This window comes from Sprattus sprattus (genome assembly GCF_963457725.1).
Source record: "Sprattus sprattus genome assembly, chromosome: 21".
NCBI classification, from domain to species: domain Eukaryota; kingdom Metazoa; phylum Chordata; class Actinopteri; order Clupeiformes; family Clupeidae; genus Sprattus; species Sprattus sprattus.
Genome location: NC_137919.1, coordinates 7,769,220 through 7,784,530, shown reverse-complemented (window position 1 = coordinate 7,784,530; position 15,311 = coordinate 7,769,220). Strand labels below are relative to the sequence as shown.

The window sequence follows — 15,311 nt, the reverse complement described above, 5'->3', positions numbered from 1 at the left end:
CTCTCTTTCTTCTTCTCACTCACACACACACATACTCTCTCTTTCTTTCTTTCTTTCTGTCTCTCACACACACACTCTCTATTTCTCTCTCTCTCTCACACACACACACACACACACACAGCTTGACCTACTCAAATGCAATCGCACTTCCCCACCCACAAATACATTTACACACATCACATTTACCTCTGTCTCTCTCTCTGAGACACGCACACACTCTCTCCCTCTCTTTCTGTTTCTCTCTTTCTTTCTCACACACACACTCACACTCTCTCTCTCTATCTCGTTCTCATTCTTTTTCCCATAAACACACATCAGCTCCTGCTCCAGCCCCCAACACACTTTTCTTTCATTCTCTCCCAGCACTCTCTCTCACACAGACAATCATTCTGCCCAGACCGCAGGAGGGGCTGTTCTGAGCACCGCTGGCCCCTTCACTGGGACTGGGGCAGTCTTGTGGTTTGTGGGCAGGGCAGGAGGGGGGTGGGGGGGGGAAGGTGGATGCGGGGGTTGTGGGCCTGGCCTGCCCTGGTTTGGGCTTTCCCTTCTGCCTCAGCCTTCTCCCAGCCATGTGACTGCTGCATCGGCCTTACCCCTCTCTGCTCTTTAAGGCTTACAGTTACCTTTCTCCCAGTCCGTTAGAGTGGATGGTTGGATGGATAGTTTGACATTTTTTTTTAAGTGGATTCGTCACATTTGGATCCAGGCTCGTCACATTTGAATTAAGGCTCACTGCTAATCCAATAGTTTAGGAGATGAGGGTTTATATCTGATATTCGACCCAGAGATGGCTTTTGGTCAGGTCAGGTTGTGGTGGTAAGAGTGTGCCTATCTCTGCTCAGGCTCTTCCTCTCTGCTCTGTGGCTCAATGGCCACTCTCCCAGTGTTGGACACTGGAGAAATAGTAGAATCTCAGCAAATCGGGCTCGATCTTATGGTCTACCTGCCTCTCCCCATTTTAGGGCTAATTTGCCATCAGGCGACCAGGATTTACATTACATGTGCATCTAGAGACGGCCTTTAGGATTTACATTACATGTGCATCTAGGGACGGCCTTTAGGATTTACATTACATGTGCATCTAGGGACGGCCTTTAGGATTTACATTACATGTGCATCTAGGGACGGCCTTTAGGATTTACATTACATGTGCATCTAGAGACAGCCTTTACGATTTACATTACATGTTCATCTAGAGACGGCCTTTACGAGATTAAGTTACACTGGTTTGTACTTGTGTGTACTTGTGTGCTCGTGTTGGGAGTTGGTCTGTGCTACTGTGCTAATGTTCCTACCTCAGGGTACTGTGCATTCAAATATGTGTTTTTGCTGGCTTAATAAGAAGGGGCATTGTAAGCACAATTTCTAAGGCAGATTTGGGGAATTGGTTAACCGGTATAAATGAGCCAGTGTGGATGACCTGAATACTGTTACCCTGCGGTTTTGGCCCGAGCGCCAGCCATGCGGTAGCCGGCACAGGAGGAGCCCGTCTCCGGCCCCTGGTCTGGGAGAGATTGATTTAAGAGAAATAACAACTCGCAGCTCCAGAGATCAGGAAGTCTCGTCATAAATCATCCCTGATAGAAAGTGCTGATCTGCGGTCAGGCCACTGCTAGCTGTGTGTTGCTTTCCTTTTTTCTTTATTAAGAACAAGAGAAAGGAGGGTGGGTGAGAGAGACTGTGTGTGTGTGTGTGTGTGTGTGTGTGTGTGTGTGTGTGTGTGTGTGTGTGTGGGTTTGTTAATGGTGTTTGTACATATTGGAGTGTGTGTGTTTGTGTTTGACTGTGTCAGTAGTGTTTGCACAGTGTCTCTGTGTGTAAGCATTTTATGAATTCCTGTCGACCGCACTGTGCATCAGCCAGCCAAAGGTAAGAGTCTCAGCTCCCAATCCTCCCAGCTGGACCAGTTGAACTGTAAAACTGGAGCCACGTCTGAGCCATGGTGGATGGGGCTCGCCCACGACTTGGACAGGGTTTTGGCAGGGTATTTTGGAAAGCACAACTCACTCTCTGAAGTGGCTTTTTTTAAACCACCAAGGCTTTTGGAAGCAGCCCTTGCTGTGTGTGTGTCTGTGCCTGTGTGTGTGCGTGTGTTTGTGCATCTGTGTGTCAAGTAATAGTGTGTGCGTGTGTGTGTGTTTGGCGTGTCAAGTAATAGTGTGTGTGTGCATGTCAAGTGTTATACCCAGCTATTCTTGATTCTTTGAACGTCACTCATTAAACGCACAGCTACTTCAGAGCCCTCCCTTTATTTCAAGTTTTAGTCTCCCATATGGTCCCAACATTTAGTCGGCCTGTATACCACAACACACTGCTGAATATCTCTCCTTTAGCTGTCCATCACTTTATCTAATGGCCTCACTTTGATTAGGCTAATATTTGCTCCCTGCCCACTTATGTCAACTTATCCTTAGTCATACAAGCACAGACGTTCTTTTCAAGTTTGCACTCTGTTTCTACACCCACATTGTCAAACAGACACAAGCTCCAAACAACAGTCGCTAATCTGGCAGGATTTTATGGTACTGTTTGATTAGCTCACAGTCTGACAGAGGGCTACATTGACGCCTTCCCTGCTTAGACATATATACAGGTATGTATGTCTATGCTTCCTTCCCCCACCTAGCATTAGCATATCAAAAGCTAGCCCATTAGTCTTTGAAATGGGCGCTTAAGTGGATCGCCTTGATGATTTCAGATTGGCTAACGACTTGCCGGGATCACATTATAGCCCCTGGGAGTTCAGGGGACTAGTGGCTGAATTGGGGATTAGGGCCCTTCTTGGACCTGACCGCCCTTCCCTAATTAGCATGTTAGCAGTGCAAGACAAAGCAGGCGAACAATAGCAGGCTCCGGAGAATGTTGGCACGCTCTAGAATGCTCTGGAGATTTTGTAGTTCTGTTGAGATGTTCTGTTCTTCTCGACAAAAAAGTGCAGGTTCTTGGAGTTCCATCATGATATGAAAATGGCAGTGTTCAGTCGAGATGCAGTGGGATAACAGATGGGTTCTAGAATGTTCTAGAATATTACGAGAATGGCTTAAGTGTTCTGTGGTGTGGCGGCTAAGAATGTTGCCCAACTCTTTAATGCCACAGACATATTGGAACTGTGGTGAAGATGAGAGAAAGTTTTACGACGGAATGGTTGAGAGTGTTCTGAGTGTTTGACATGGCAGTGGAATCGCTCGCTGAGGTTGGGCTAATAAAGACTGAAGGCCAACGTGCACTTACGAAAGGATGTAGAATTTGTCTGATTCAGAGTGTACACACACGTCCACGTTCAACACAAGCACACATACAAACGTGTCAGATGGAGAGCTGATGTTTGTGTGCTTTTGTCTGTGTGTGTGTGTGTGTGTGTGTGTGTGTGTGTGTGTGTGTTTGTGCTTTTTTGTGCCTGGCTCTCCTCTTTGTTCACACCCCACGTGCCCAGCTGCCACCACAACTTCCTCCAGTTGAACAAACATTTTGTGTGCGTGCTTGTGTTTGTGTGTGTGTGTGTGTGTGTGTGTGAGTGTGTGTGTGTGTGTGTGTGTGTGTGTGTGTGTGTGTGTGTGTGTGTGCTGCTTGTGTTTGTGTGTGTGTGTGTGTGTGTGTGTGTGCTTGTGTCTCTGTGTGTGTGTCGAAGCAGGGTGACACCCTGCGTTGTTTGACCGCGGTTTGGCTTTCCTGTGGGCTGCTGTCTATATGGGTCAGTTTCCACATTGTTGAGAAGTGTGTAATATTTATTCAGGTCCCTCATTTAAAACCCTGCACAGATGGAAAAGCGCTCAGTGTAGTACCTTTTCTCCCTCCGTAGATTACCGTTCACAGGCAAGGGGACATTTAAGCAAGGGCCTTTGTCCACAAGGTTTGTGTCTGTGTGGGTGTGTGTTTGTTTGTTTTTTAATGTTTTGCTTGATAGGCGTGTGCCCTGTGTTTTGTGGGTTTTGACAAATGTTTAATTAGTGGGAATTTTTTTTTTTCATGTGAAAGTATGTGTACCTTCTCCTGAGTGTGATTGCCTGTATTTGCATTGGGGAGTGTGTTGTGTAGGCGCACGGGTGTGCAGGAGTTTTAAGTGTGTGTGTGTGTGTGGTGTGCTTGAATCTGTGCAGTGTTTGTGTGTGTTTTTGTATTTGTTTGTAAGTGTGTATGTGTGTGTGTTAGCCTATTTGTTTGGGCATGTGTGTGTGTTTGGGCATGTCTGGGACAAGGGACCAGTTGGTGTGTGGGGAGGGGTGGTTCCCAGTACTGAGGTGTGAACAGCTGTATGCTGAATGGCCCACCGATTGCCACACTAATGTGTTTGTGTGCGTGTATGTATGTGTGTGTGTGTGTGTGTGTGTGTGTGTGTGTGTGTGTGTGTGTGGTGGGGGAGGGGGGAAGGGGACGGGAGCACAAAGAAGAACCTCCCCTTCCACAGCACAGAGGAGTTCTGAAACACACCCTCTGTCCCTCACACACACACAGATACACACACACACACACACACACACAGGAGCAGTGTATGGGCCTTGAAATGCCAGAGGAGTGTGTGTCCAGTGTGAGGGCTGTGTGTGTGAGCCCTCGTGGTCCTGAAGGTGGATTTTCATTCATGTCTCTCTTTGTTCTCTTCCAGTCGGCCGCAGCCTCCGACAGTGGTGAGTAATTGACCCTTTTATTTACCTTCTTCTCTATCAGCTGCTCCATCTGTCCCTCGGTCTCTCCATCATTTATCTCTGCTAATCCATCCATCCACTCATGTATCCCTTCATCCATATATCTATCTATCCATCTATTTATCTATCTATCCATCTATCTGCCTTTCTATCTGTCTTTCTGGATGTTTGTTTGCCTATCTGTATTCAGTTGCTCACTTACTTAGCCTGTACATTGATTTTACCAAGCTTTCATAAAACACTGTTTGATAAACTGTTCATAAAACACTGTTTGATAAGCTGTTTGTTCCACATAAGTTGCTTGCTAATTGTGACCCATCTGACATCAGGATTAGCTCATTGGATTATTTTAGTCATGAAAGAGCCAAAGGCTGCAGCAGTTTTCTTCATTTTGAGGCACCATCTGGATAAGCATTTTGAGTCACCACCTGGATTAGTATTGCCCTTTAACTCACATTAATTGTAGCCAAACATCCGTGTTGGTGTTAAACAGTCCTTTCCCAAGTGATGATGTGTCATAACTTGCTAAGCTCTTGTTTCACAGTGTCTGTGAGGTACAATGTGGTGTATAGGATGATAATGAACACAATGATATGTTGTACATGGCTACATTATATTAAGGTTTGCATAGCTGTAGAGTTTGTTGTAAATGGCTACATTGTAGTAGGGTTCGGATAGTTGTAGGGTTTTGTAAATGTGTTTACAGTGGTGTGATACAATATGCTTCCTGTGATAATTAGACAGTAACAAGAGCTGCAGAACTGGCCATTACTTCAGGCTCTGACTGTGGTTGTTATACTTAAGTTGACTTTGGCTACTTCTTGCGTTTGTCTATTTTGTCACAAGATGATCTTAGGGATGTGGTCAACAAATTGGCAACAGCATAGTCCTACTCATTAGAGATGTACCTTGTCTGAAAACCTTAAGCAAAGTAATCACTTAAGTACAAAATACCCAAACATGGTTGAAGTGGTAGGATAGGTAGCGACGGTGCTTAGCTTGTCAGAATGGAGAATGGAGAATGGAGAATGGAGATTGTCCTCTGGGAAAATGGCAACAGGTGGAGGAACTGTTGAGGCTATTAGCTAGGCTGTGGTTGTTTTTATTGGAGGTATACTGCCAGTGGTGGTGCTGTGTGTTTGTGAAAGGGTGTAAAAGTCTGTTTGCTGTGTGTTTGCTGTCCTCGGCGGTGTGAAAAGATGTCTGTAAATACCACAGTCTCGAGTGCTTCGAGGTCTCAGGCACAGATGCCAGAGCCCAGAGGTTTACTGAGTTACTCCAAAAACTGTTTCCCCTGCATGGGAGTATACTAACACATTCATGGGCTACGTGGTGTTAACTGTAAGTGAAAGATAGATTAAAAAAGAGTTTTTCCAGTGTCTTGGAAAAGAGGCTTCTTGGTTTTGGTAAATGTTACCAATATCTCCTAAGCTGCAAACTCAAGCAAGTTCAGGTCAAGTTCCGGGAGAAGGTGTGGTGGCCCTGAGAGGACAAAAAGTATTCATTCTGGGAGTGTCTGAAGGAGTCTGATATATTTAGTGCACTTTCTACTGAGGTCAGGGTTTTATGGAGCACACTGACCTCATGGCAGTGCTGTGTTTTGGGGGAGGGGTCCGGCTGAGGTGACCATGAAAAGCTCAGCATGACAGTAGTCAAGGGTGTGACCCCTGCTTTGATCACGCTAACCAGTGGAACTTGTGCCCCCTGGGGCTCATGCTTCTACTCCTGGGGCTCATGCTTCTACTCCTGGGGCTCATGCTTCTACTCCTGGGGCTCGTGATTCTACACCTGGGGTTCAGGATTGAGTCCCTGTGCCAACGCAGTGTTCTCTCATTGGCTCACATTCTTAAAAGGTGCCTTGTAACATGGTCAGGCTTGCAGCTTTTTAGTATCTTAATCCAAAGACCCACACACTAGTAAAAGTGATAATGTCGTAGTGCATAAAATTACCCTTTTGTGTTTTTATATTAGGCTACTGTAGGACAACAATGTAGGCTACTGTATATTGGAACTGAAAATGGACATTTACATGTCGTCATTTCGGCACATGCTTTTATCCCAAAAATGTCCAAAGATATGTCAAACCAATGTTTGCATATTTGTAATACATGATCAATATATGTTTTTGAAGAGGTCGTTGCTTAAATGTATTATTTCTATCAGTAATGTTTTTTGTGTCTGACGAACCTTAGCATTAAATTAATATGTTATGTTGAGGAGGACTTTCTGCCCTGTTGCTGTTCGGCCCTAGGTTGCAGCGCGTTGGCCGATGTTCATGTTTTATAAATAACGACAGAGTAGAATGCTGTTTGGATTTATCTGCAGCTTGGGCTCGCTGAGACTAGGTGAAGGCCAAATATTATGTGTAAATACGAGGATCCATTAATCACACGTGGAGAATAAACACCCCATCTTACCACACCATCCTACACCCCCCCTTGTCGAGACTGCGCTTGAAATATTTTTGGAGATCATACATTTTTTTTAAAGATTTGGGGGTCTCTTTTGACTCTTGTAAGATTCCTCAGGTGATCTATTTAAACTAATGTGAGCTTAACCTGCCCCAGCTATCTCCGTTCCCTTCCCTCTGTTCTGAAATATGGACTCCAATCCTGTTAAAACGCGCTGAATTTAGCACATGCGTGGCAGGCAGTATTTCCCTTTCATCTCCGATTCTAACCCTTTTAAGGGATTACATTATGTACAACAAATCCTCCTTCTGTAAGGACAACCTAATTTATCTTATTAAAGCTCACATTTATAACTTACACGGAGCCGAAGTTGGTCTGCTGAGAGTTAAAAGCATCGCTTCAAACAAGCACCTACTAAGGCTAAATTTAGCAAGCCACAAAGCAGGCAAAAAGTGTTTCTGTCGTGTTTTAAAATGAAGTTGATTGACATCTGTTTTATTTATCCTGATGCTAACACATATACTATACCAATGCTAAATCAAATGAAGCATAAAACAAACAGTGAGTGTGTCCTACGCTTCAGATTTGGCTTGAAGTTGGTTGGTTGCCTGGTCTTCTTGTGCTGTTCTGGAGATCAGTGACCCCCACCCCCCCTCCTAACCTTATGACCTTTGACCCGTGTCTAGAGCTGCGCTGTGCAGACCTGCAGGCGTGCGGTAGCGAGACCAGCCTCAACAGCAACGGCAGCCTGCCCGGCCCACAGAGCCACCGCCGGCTGTTGGAGCGCCGTGTTGCATCGTGGGCCGTCAGCTTCGAGCGTCTGCTGCAGGATCCAGTGGGCGTCCGCTACTTCTCCGTAAGTGCTTCTCCACCTGTCGTCTGCACCTCTCAGGACAATGCAGCTAAATTTAACCTAATGTGGCATAAACAACACATTACAATTACACTCACATTAGATGCTGGATGAGTCAGGCTCCGTGCACACACACATGTACACACACCAAATAAACCAGGAACATAAAACTTCAATTTGTGAGATTCAGAAGCTAAATTTAAGTTTAATTTAAATTGCATCCTGTCTGGCACACCAAATAACATCTGATTTGAATTAGTAACGAGTCAACACACACCTCAGCAATAGAGACCTAGTGTAACAATAAATACATGTTCATGCCCTCAGGCGAACCCTATCATCCCTAAAGTGTGTAACTCGGCTGTTTTTGTTTGTTAACAGGAGTTCCTGAAGAAGGAGTTCAGTGAGGAGAACCTGATGTTCTGGCAAGCCTGTGAGTTCTTCAGCCAGGTGCCTGAAGCTGACAAGAACCAGGTAAAGGCTGTTAGTTAGCTGTATAGTTAGGCTGAATCCCATTTCTCCCCCTACCCCTTCGTCTTTCCCCTTCCCCTCCGTTTTGCGCGTTCATGTGGAGGGGTAGGGCTGTCCCAATTCACGTTAAGACAGAGGGGTAGGGGAAGGGGAAGCGCTTTCTACCCCTCCAAACGGAGATTTTCCGAGGGCACACTTCAAACGTTTGTTTAGTTAATCAATCAAATGAATCACTGCTATATTCATTTTTAGCCAGTTCTACACTGCAAAAAATGCTTTTCTAACCTAGTGTTATTACTCTTATATTGAGATGAAAAATCTAGTTGGTCTTGTTTCTAGCTAAATTGTACTTACCTAGTGCTTTCTTGGTAAGGTTATTTTTACCTATTTCAAGCAAATATTACTTATTTTAAGAAATCTTAACAAGCCAAATTTGCTTAACGCACTGGCAGCCAAATGTGCTTGTTTTAAGCAAAATCCTGCTTAAATATGTAATTATTTGTCTTAAATCTAGAGGGGCATTTTTTGCAGTGTAAACATCAGTCTATAGACGGCAAAAAGCTAAGAACCTCTTAGTGTAGACTTTTAGGTGTGTATTCAGTTGCAGCATGTACCTGTTGTTTGAATCTGTTTGGAATAATTGAAAGTCCCTGTTTAATAGATTAACTGGTAGACATTTAATGACATGGAGGTCAATTGATGTCAGACTGCATGGTGACTGGCTGAAATTTGTTCATTGGCATTTTCACTAATGGAGTGTTTCCTTCCTCTTCCTGTTTGCAGCTATCCCAGAAGGCTCAGGAGATCTACAACAGCTTCCTGTCCAGTCAGGCGAGCACGCCGGTCAACATCGACAGCCAGGCACAGCTCGCCGACAACGTCCTCAACGCTCCGCAGCCGGACATGTTCAGGGAGCCGCAGCTGCAGGTGAGAGAGTGATCAATTATTAGAACATACACACACACACATGCATACACACACATGCATACACACACATGCATACACACATTCACACATACACATACACACACACACACATGCATACACACATGCACACAAAGAAGACATGCTCACACACACATGCATACACACACACACACACACTCAAAAATGCACACTTACACACCTGCGCACACATGCACATGCATAGACACATACACACACATACACATACACACACACGCACACATGCACATGCATACAAAGCAGACATGCTCACACACACATATGCATACACACACACACACACACTCACATATGCACACTTACACACCTGCACACACATGCACATGCATACAAAGATAGACATGCACACACACGCATGCACATGCATATAAAAAACACACATAAACATGCACACACACGCATGCACACACACACACACACACACACACACACACACACACACATCCTGTATTTCTGTTGATGCTGAAATCAAATTATACTCTGTGCTATCTCATGAATATTGTTGATGTCCCTGCTTGCAGCTTGTACGCATCAACACATCTCACCTTCTTCTCTTCCTGTCTCTATCCCTCTATCACTCCCCAACCGCTGCTCAGATCTTCAACCTGATGAAGTTTGACAGCTACGCGCGCTTCCTCAAATCCACGCTCTATCAGGAGTGCATGGTGGCCGAGGTGGAGGGACGACCCCTGCCCGACCCCTACCAGGTGCCCTGCAGCCCCGCCCCCTCAAAGCACAGCTCCGACCGCTCCACCCTCCCCACGCCCAGAAAGGTAGGGCGCTGTTACCATGGCGAATGCACTTTACATTATGTCACAGAGGCAATAATAGCCCACAGGTGGGGTTCATTTGGTAGTTGGAATGTGACATTCATCTTGTTAAGTAAACTTTTAGACTTTTTTGTAATTTGCAGGGTGTCTTTATGCATTGGTCATGTGCAGTGTGTCTGTCTATGCATCGACACTGGCAGGAAAACCTAGTTTGTCCATATAGGGGTATGTTTGAGGAAATTTGAGGAGGGTCAACACACTACTTAATGCAAGTCAAATCTGACACGTTCCTTGTGGTGGCCCTTGAAAGTTTGTGTTTGTAAACGACTGTTTAGGTCTTTTTCTGACCAGAGTTCAATTTCTGCACTGACCCACTTGTCACTTTAGAACCTTAATGAGGAGAGAGAACCTTTACGTAGTCTTAAAAGTGTGAGGTAGGGTAATGTGTGACCGGTGTTAAGCATTGCGTTGCCTTACAGGAATACAAAAAGTCTGTCCGGTCTCACACCGATCTCAGAGACGAACACTCGGACAAGAAGAAAGGGAACTTCTTCTCGTGGACGTCACGGAACCGCAGCTTTGGGAAGGGGCCCAAGAAACGTGACCTCGGAGAATTCAACTATGGTAAGCCACTGCTGACCTTGATGTTTCGTGATAATACAATACATATTTATACGAATTCAACTATGGTAAGCCACTGCTGACCTTGATGTTTCGTGATAATACAATACATATTTATACGAATTCAACTATGGTAAGCCACTGCTGACCTTGATGTTTCGTGATAATACAATACATATTTATACGAATTCAACTATGGTAAGCCACTGCTGACCTTGATGTTTCGTGATAATACAATACATATTTATACGAATTCAACTATGGTAAGCCACTGCTGACCTTGATGTTTCGTGATAATACAATACATATTTATCAATAATCATCAATCGTTACGGTGATCAAAAGGCATTACAGTTTCATTGTGTGCCATGGATGTCTGTATGGACTTGTGTTTATAAACGTGTGTGTGTGTGTGTGTTTTGACAGGTAATGGTCGGCGTGAGTCTCAGGGCTCTCTCTCTTCCAGTACCAGTCAGGAGCTGCCGTCCTCTTCCCCAGGGGGCAAGAGTGAGGTAAGACACACACACACACACACCTCCAATACCCATCTCTATTCACTAGCTCTCCATCCTACCCTTCCCCAACCTCTCTTTCTCTCACGCTCTGTCTCTCTCTCTCTCCTAGCTCTCCATCCTATCCTTCCCCCCCCCTCTCTTTGTCTCTCTCTTTTTCTCTCTGTCCTGTGAAACACAAGCAAGCCTTCCAGTTTGTGTATTTGTGTTTCTTTGTTTGAGAGGTTGTGTTTCAGTGATGTCATTTTTCAGGGAATTCCCCTGTTAATGTAGCATTTCCAAAAACAGCACTTCCACATGGGAATCTCTTACGACTGCTATATTCATTTTCAAGTTATTTTGGATTTAGGATTTGATGAATGATGTGAGTAGAGATGGATCATCTTCGTTTACGTAAAGCTCATGTAAACACACACATTTATAAACACTCATGGAGGCCTTGCCTGTTTGTGTCTACATGTAAGCCAAGCGCTGTGGTCTCCACATTCTCCAAACACCACATTTTCCACGGCTATAAATCAGAAAAACGTTGAAAAAACCTCAGTCGAAACTGAGATGGAACTTGAACGAGGCTTCCGTCACAATGACAAACTTCTTCCAGTCCTCCAAAATAGCTCTCTCTCTCTCTCTCTCTCTCTCTCTCTCTCTCTCTCTCTCTCTCTCTGTCAGTCTGTCTCGTTCATCTCCGTGGTGCCATCTAGATTGATTGACAGGACAGACTCTGAAGCAGTGCTGATGTAGAGCCCAGCCAAGCCACCAGGGTCGAATAAAGAATCCGTCTGTGTCATTTTCCTGCCTTTATAGACGTCTAAGGTTATTATTACCGAGCTATTTAAGGCCGGCAGACGGGCTTCGAGAGGGAAAGACGGATGTCCAGGACAGGAAATGTTTTGGGGCATGTTCTTGACCGGAGTGGCCGTCTTCAGAGGTCTTTTAAAGAGTGTGTGTGTGTGTGTGTGTGTGTGTGTGTTCAGAGGTCCTCTCCTGCTGGGAGTGTAGTGTAACTGCCTGGCCTGGCAGACGTTTCCTTACAAACCCGGTCTGGATCAAAGAGTCATTATGACCAATAGAGAACAGAAGAAAAGCGAGGTGTTTGTGTCTCTCTGTGTGTGTTTGTGCTTGTGTTTCACTGTCAGTGCCTGCCCCATACATCGGTGGCAGTGTGAGACCGTGAGAGAGGTCAAGATTATGAGTGTTCGCCCAGGAAGAGCAGGGTTTCTTTACATACCTGCACATGCTTTATGTTCAGGCATGCAAACTTGTCGCTTTTCGGCGAAATTCGCCGTTTTCCCACCGAAATATGCCATTTACGTGAATCGTGTAGATCCGAGGAGTTTTTTTTTTTTGGGGGGGGGGGGGGGTTCCGGCGTGCAGCGTTTGGCTGCGGGAAAAAAGTCTAATATATATATATTTTTTTATTTTATATTGAAAACTCGTTATCATCACCATTACTTTCGAGTTTAGGAGTTCGTCTGCCAATGATATGAAAAGCACAACTCTCAGGCTGTCAAAAGAACATAATTAGCCAATCAGAAGTAGATTAGGGCGGGTCTTGGGAAAATGTGCTTTCACCACCGACTTTTCTGTATCGCTCTGCCTACGTAGATGCCAAAGTAGAGATACTGTCACACCGAAGCAGAGTAAGTTCAAGAATCCTTGGGAAGATGCCCTCCTAGTTGATGAAGGATTGAAAAAGAAATGGCGCTGGGCATGGATAGAAGAGATAGGGAAGGACGGTAAGCCTTTTGGTAGCCGGTGTAAGAAGTTAAGAGAAGCAGATGCTCTCTTGTTGTGCTCAAGAAAGCTATGTATGCAACTAGCGGGAAAACTTACTTATGAGTAAGACCCCGCTCGTAGAGCAGCTGAAAAAATAGCTGAAGACAAAATTGCTTTGACTAAACTGTCAATATCCAATCGGCATGCCAGCTATTTTAACACACACGGCATAACACCAGAGTTTAAAATACGTATTTCGGAAAAGCTAAAGTTTTCCTTAAATGTCGACGAAGCCACCAACAAGAACCTGGACAATGTCCTCGTTCGTTTTTTTGTTGAAGATTACAACGCAGTAAAAACGCAACACTTGCCAGGCAGGAACATGAATATAGCCAATGCCTCAGCAATTAGGCTACTGTATGCTAGAATAAAAGATGTAGGCCTATATTTTATTATACGATTATTTCTTCTGAACGAAGTAATTATGGAAATGTTGCAATAAAAAACTACATTCTACTGCTCACTGTTGCTCTTTAACGGTTTAAAGTGAATCACTGTCCTTTTTCATATATCCTCAATGAAATGGTTGCAAATCAAATCTTCTTTCACTGACTGAATTTCACATACCATTATAACATGTCACCTTGTGATTGTAGGTCATCTTGAAATCTTCCAAGTACAAAGCTTAGCAGCAAAACTTGATATCAAAAGAAATCGTAAATGCGACATGTGTTAGTACCATATTGTAGTGAGGTGGAGTAATGCTGACCCTCTTGGGATTGCAGTTTCAAAAGTCCCACCATAATCTGCCATCATTCATTTCTAAATGTTTTTTTGTTTGATTGTTTGTTTTTTTGACCCTGTAAATGTGTCCTCGCCACAGGACGACCCCCATCCCCCCCCTCGCACTCACCCACATAGAAAAAAAAGTTCAGGCTCAGGATTTTTTTGGCTTTAACCCCTGCATGAAGAAGCGGCAATTTTTCCTCTCGCGCAACCTTCTCACCTTTTTCACCCCTGACCAGTTTGCATGCCTGTATGTTGTATTTGTGTGTGTGTGTGTGTGGGAGTTTATTTATCTGTGTAAGGGTGTGTGTACTCCTCTTGAAAACAAGCACTGTAACTTGACGTTGATGTTGGCGATGTGTATATTAACAGGTGTGTGTGTGTGTGTGTTTTGTGCAGTGCGAGCACCGTAACTCTGTGGCGGTGTGGGAGCGTGACCGCGAGCGCTGGCCGCGGCAGTGCAGCGTGTCCCTGCCCGACGGCTCCTGCTGCTCCCTGGGGCTTCAGCCGGGCGTCCCCGTCAGGCAGCTGCTCCTGGAACTCTGCCAGAGACACCAGCTCAACCTGGCCGCCGTCGACCTCTTCCTCATCGGGGGAGAGAAGGTGGGAACTACACTCTACTTTCTTTGTGTCTCTCTTTCTTTCAACTCACCCTCAACTTACTCTACACACTCTTTATTTCTTTCGGTCTCTCTTTCTATCGGTTTCTCTTTTCTGTCTTCTTTTCTTTCTGTCTCTCTTTCTGTCTTTCTTTCTTTCTGTCTTTCTTTCTTTCAGTCTTTCATTCTTTCTTTCTTTCTGTCCATCTGGATACAGATGCTGATACTGATAGGTGTGGTGTAATGGGGGTGACCACACAGTGAAGAGTAATGTTGTGCTCTTCTTCTTCTTCTAGCCTCTGGTCCTGGATCAGGACAGCGTCACGCTCTGCTCCAGAGACCTCAGGCTGGAGAGACGCACTTTATTCAGGTAATTATGCCTTCTTTGTGTGTGTCTTTACTTTTGTATATGAGTCTTGGTGGTATTTTGCCATCACCACCCTACTCTGCTGTACTGTGTACTGTGTAGGAGCTGCCACAGCAAAACCATTAGTATTGTGTAGGGGCTGCCATAGCAACACCATGAGTACTGTGTAGGTAGGGGCTGCCAAAGCAACATATTGAGAATCGTGTGGGCTGCCATAGCAACACCATTAGTACTGTGTAGGGGCTGCCATAGCAACACCATTAGTACTGGGTGGGGGCTGCCATAGCAACACAATGAGTACTGTGTAGGGGCTGCCATAGCAACACCATTAGTACTGTGTAGGGGCTGCCATAGCAACACTATGAGTACTGTGTAGGGGCTACCATAGCAACACCATTAGTACTGTGTAGGGGCTACCATAGCAACACCATTAGTACTGTGTAGGGGCTACCATAGCAACACCATTAGTACTGTGTAGGGGCTACCATAGCAACACCATTAGTACTGTGTAGGGGCTACCATAGCAACACCATTAGTACTGTGTAGGGGCTACCATAGCAACACCATTAGTACTGTGTAGGGGCTGCCATAGCAACACT

The 15,311-nt window shown here is 45.0% G+C and overlaps 1 protein-coding gene across 1 annotated transcript in view; it reads left to right on the top strand.

Annotated features, from left to right (window-relative positions):
* The window catches only part of rgs12a (regulator of G protein signaling 12a), a gene marked incomplete at both ends in the record, with an annotated part of 52,406 nt that overhangs the window by 29,110 nt on the left and 7,985 nt on the right, over positions 1-15,311 (top strand). Inside the window, 9 exon segments of the mRNA XM_080860110.1 lie at positions 4,601-4,622; positions 7,738-7,907; positions 8,286-8,378; positions 9,159-9,302; positions 9,938-10,114; positions 10,591-10,735; positions 11,159-11,244; positions 14,146-14,349; positions 14,642-14,715. Of these exon segments, the coding sequence (XP_080716236.1) occupies positions 4,601-4,622; positions 7,738-7,907; positions 8,286-8,378; positions 9,159-9,302; positions 9,938-10,114; positions 10,591-10,735; positions 11,159-11,244; positions 14,146-14,349; positions 14,642-14,715 (1,115 nt within the window).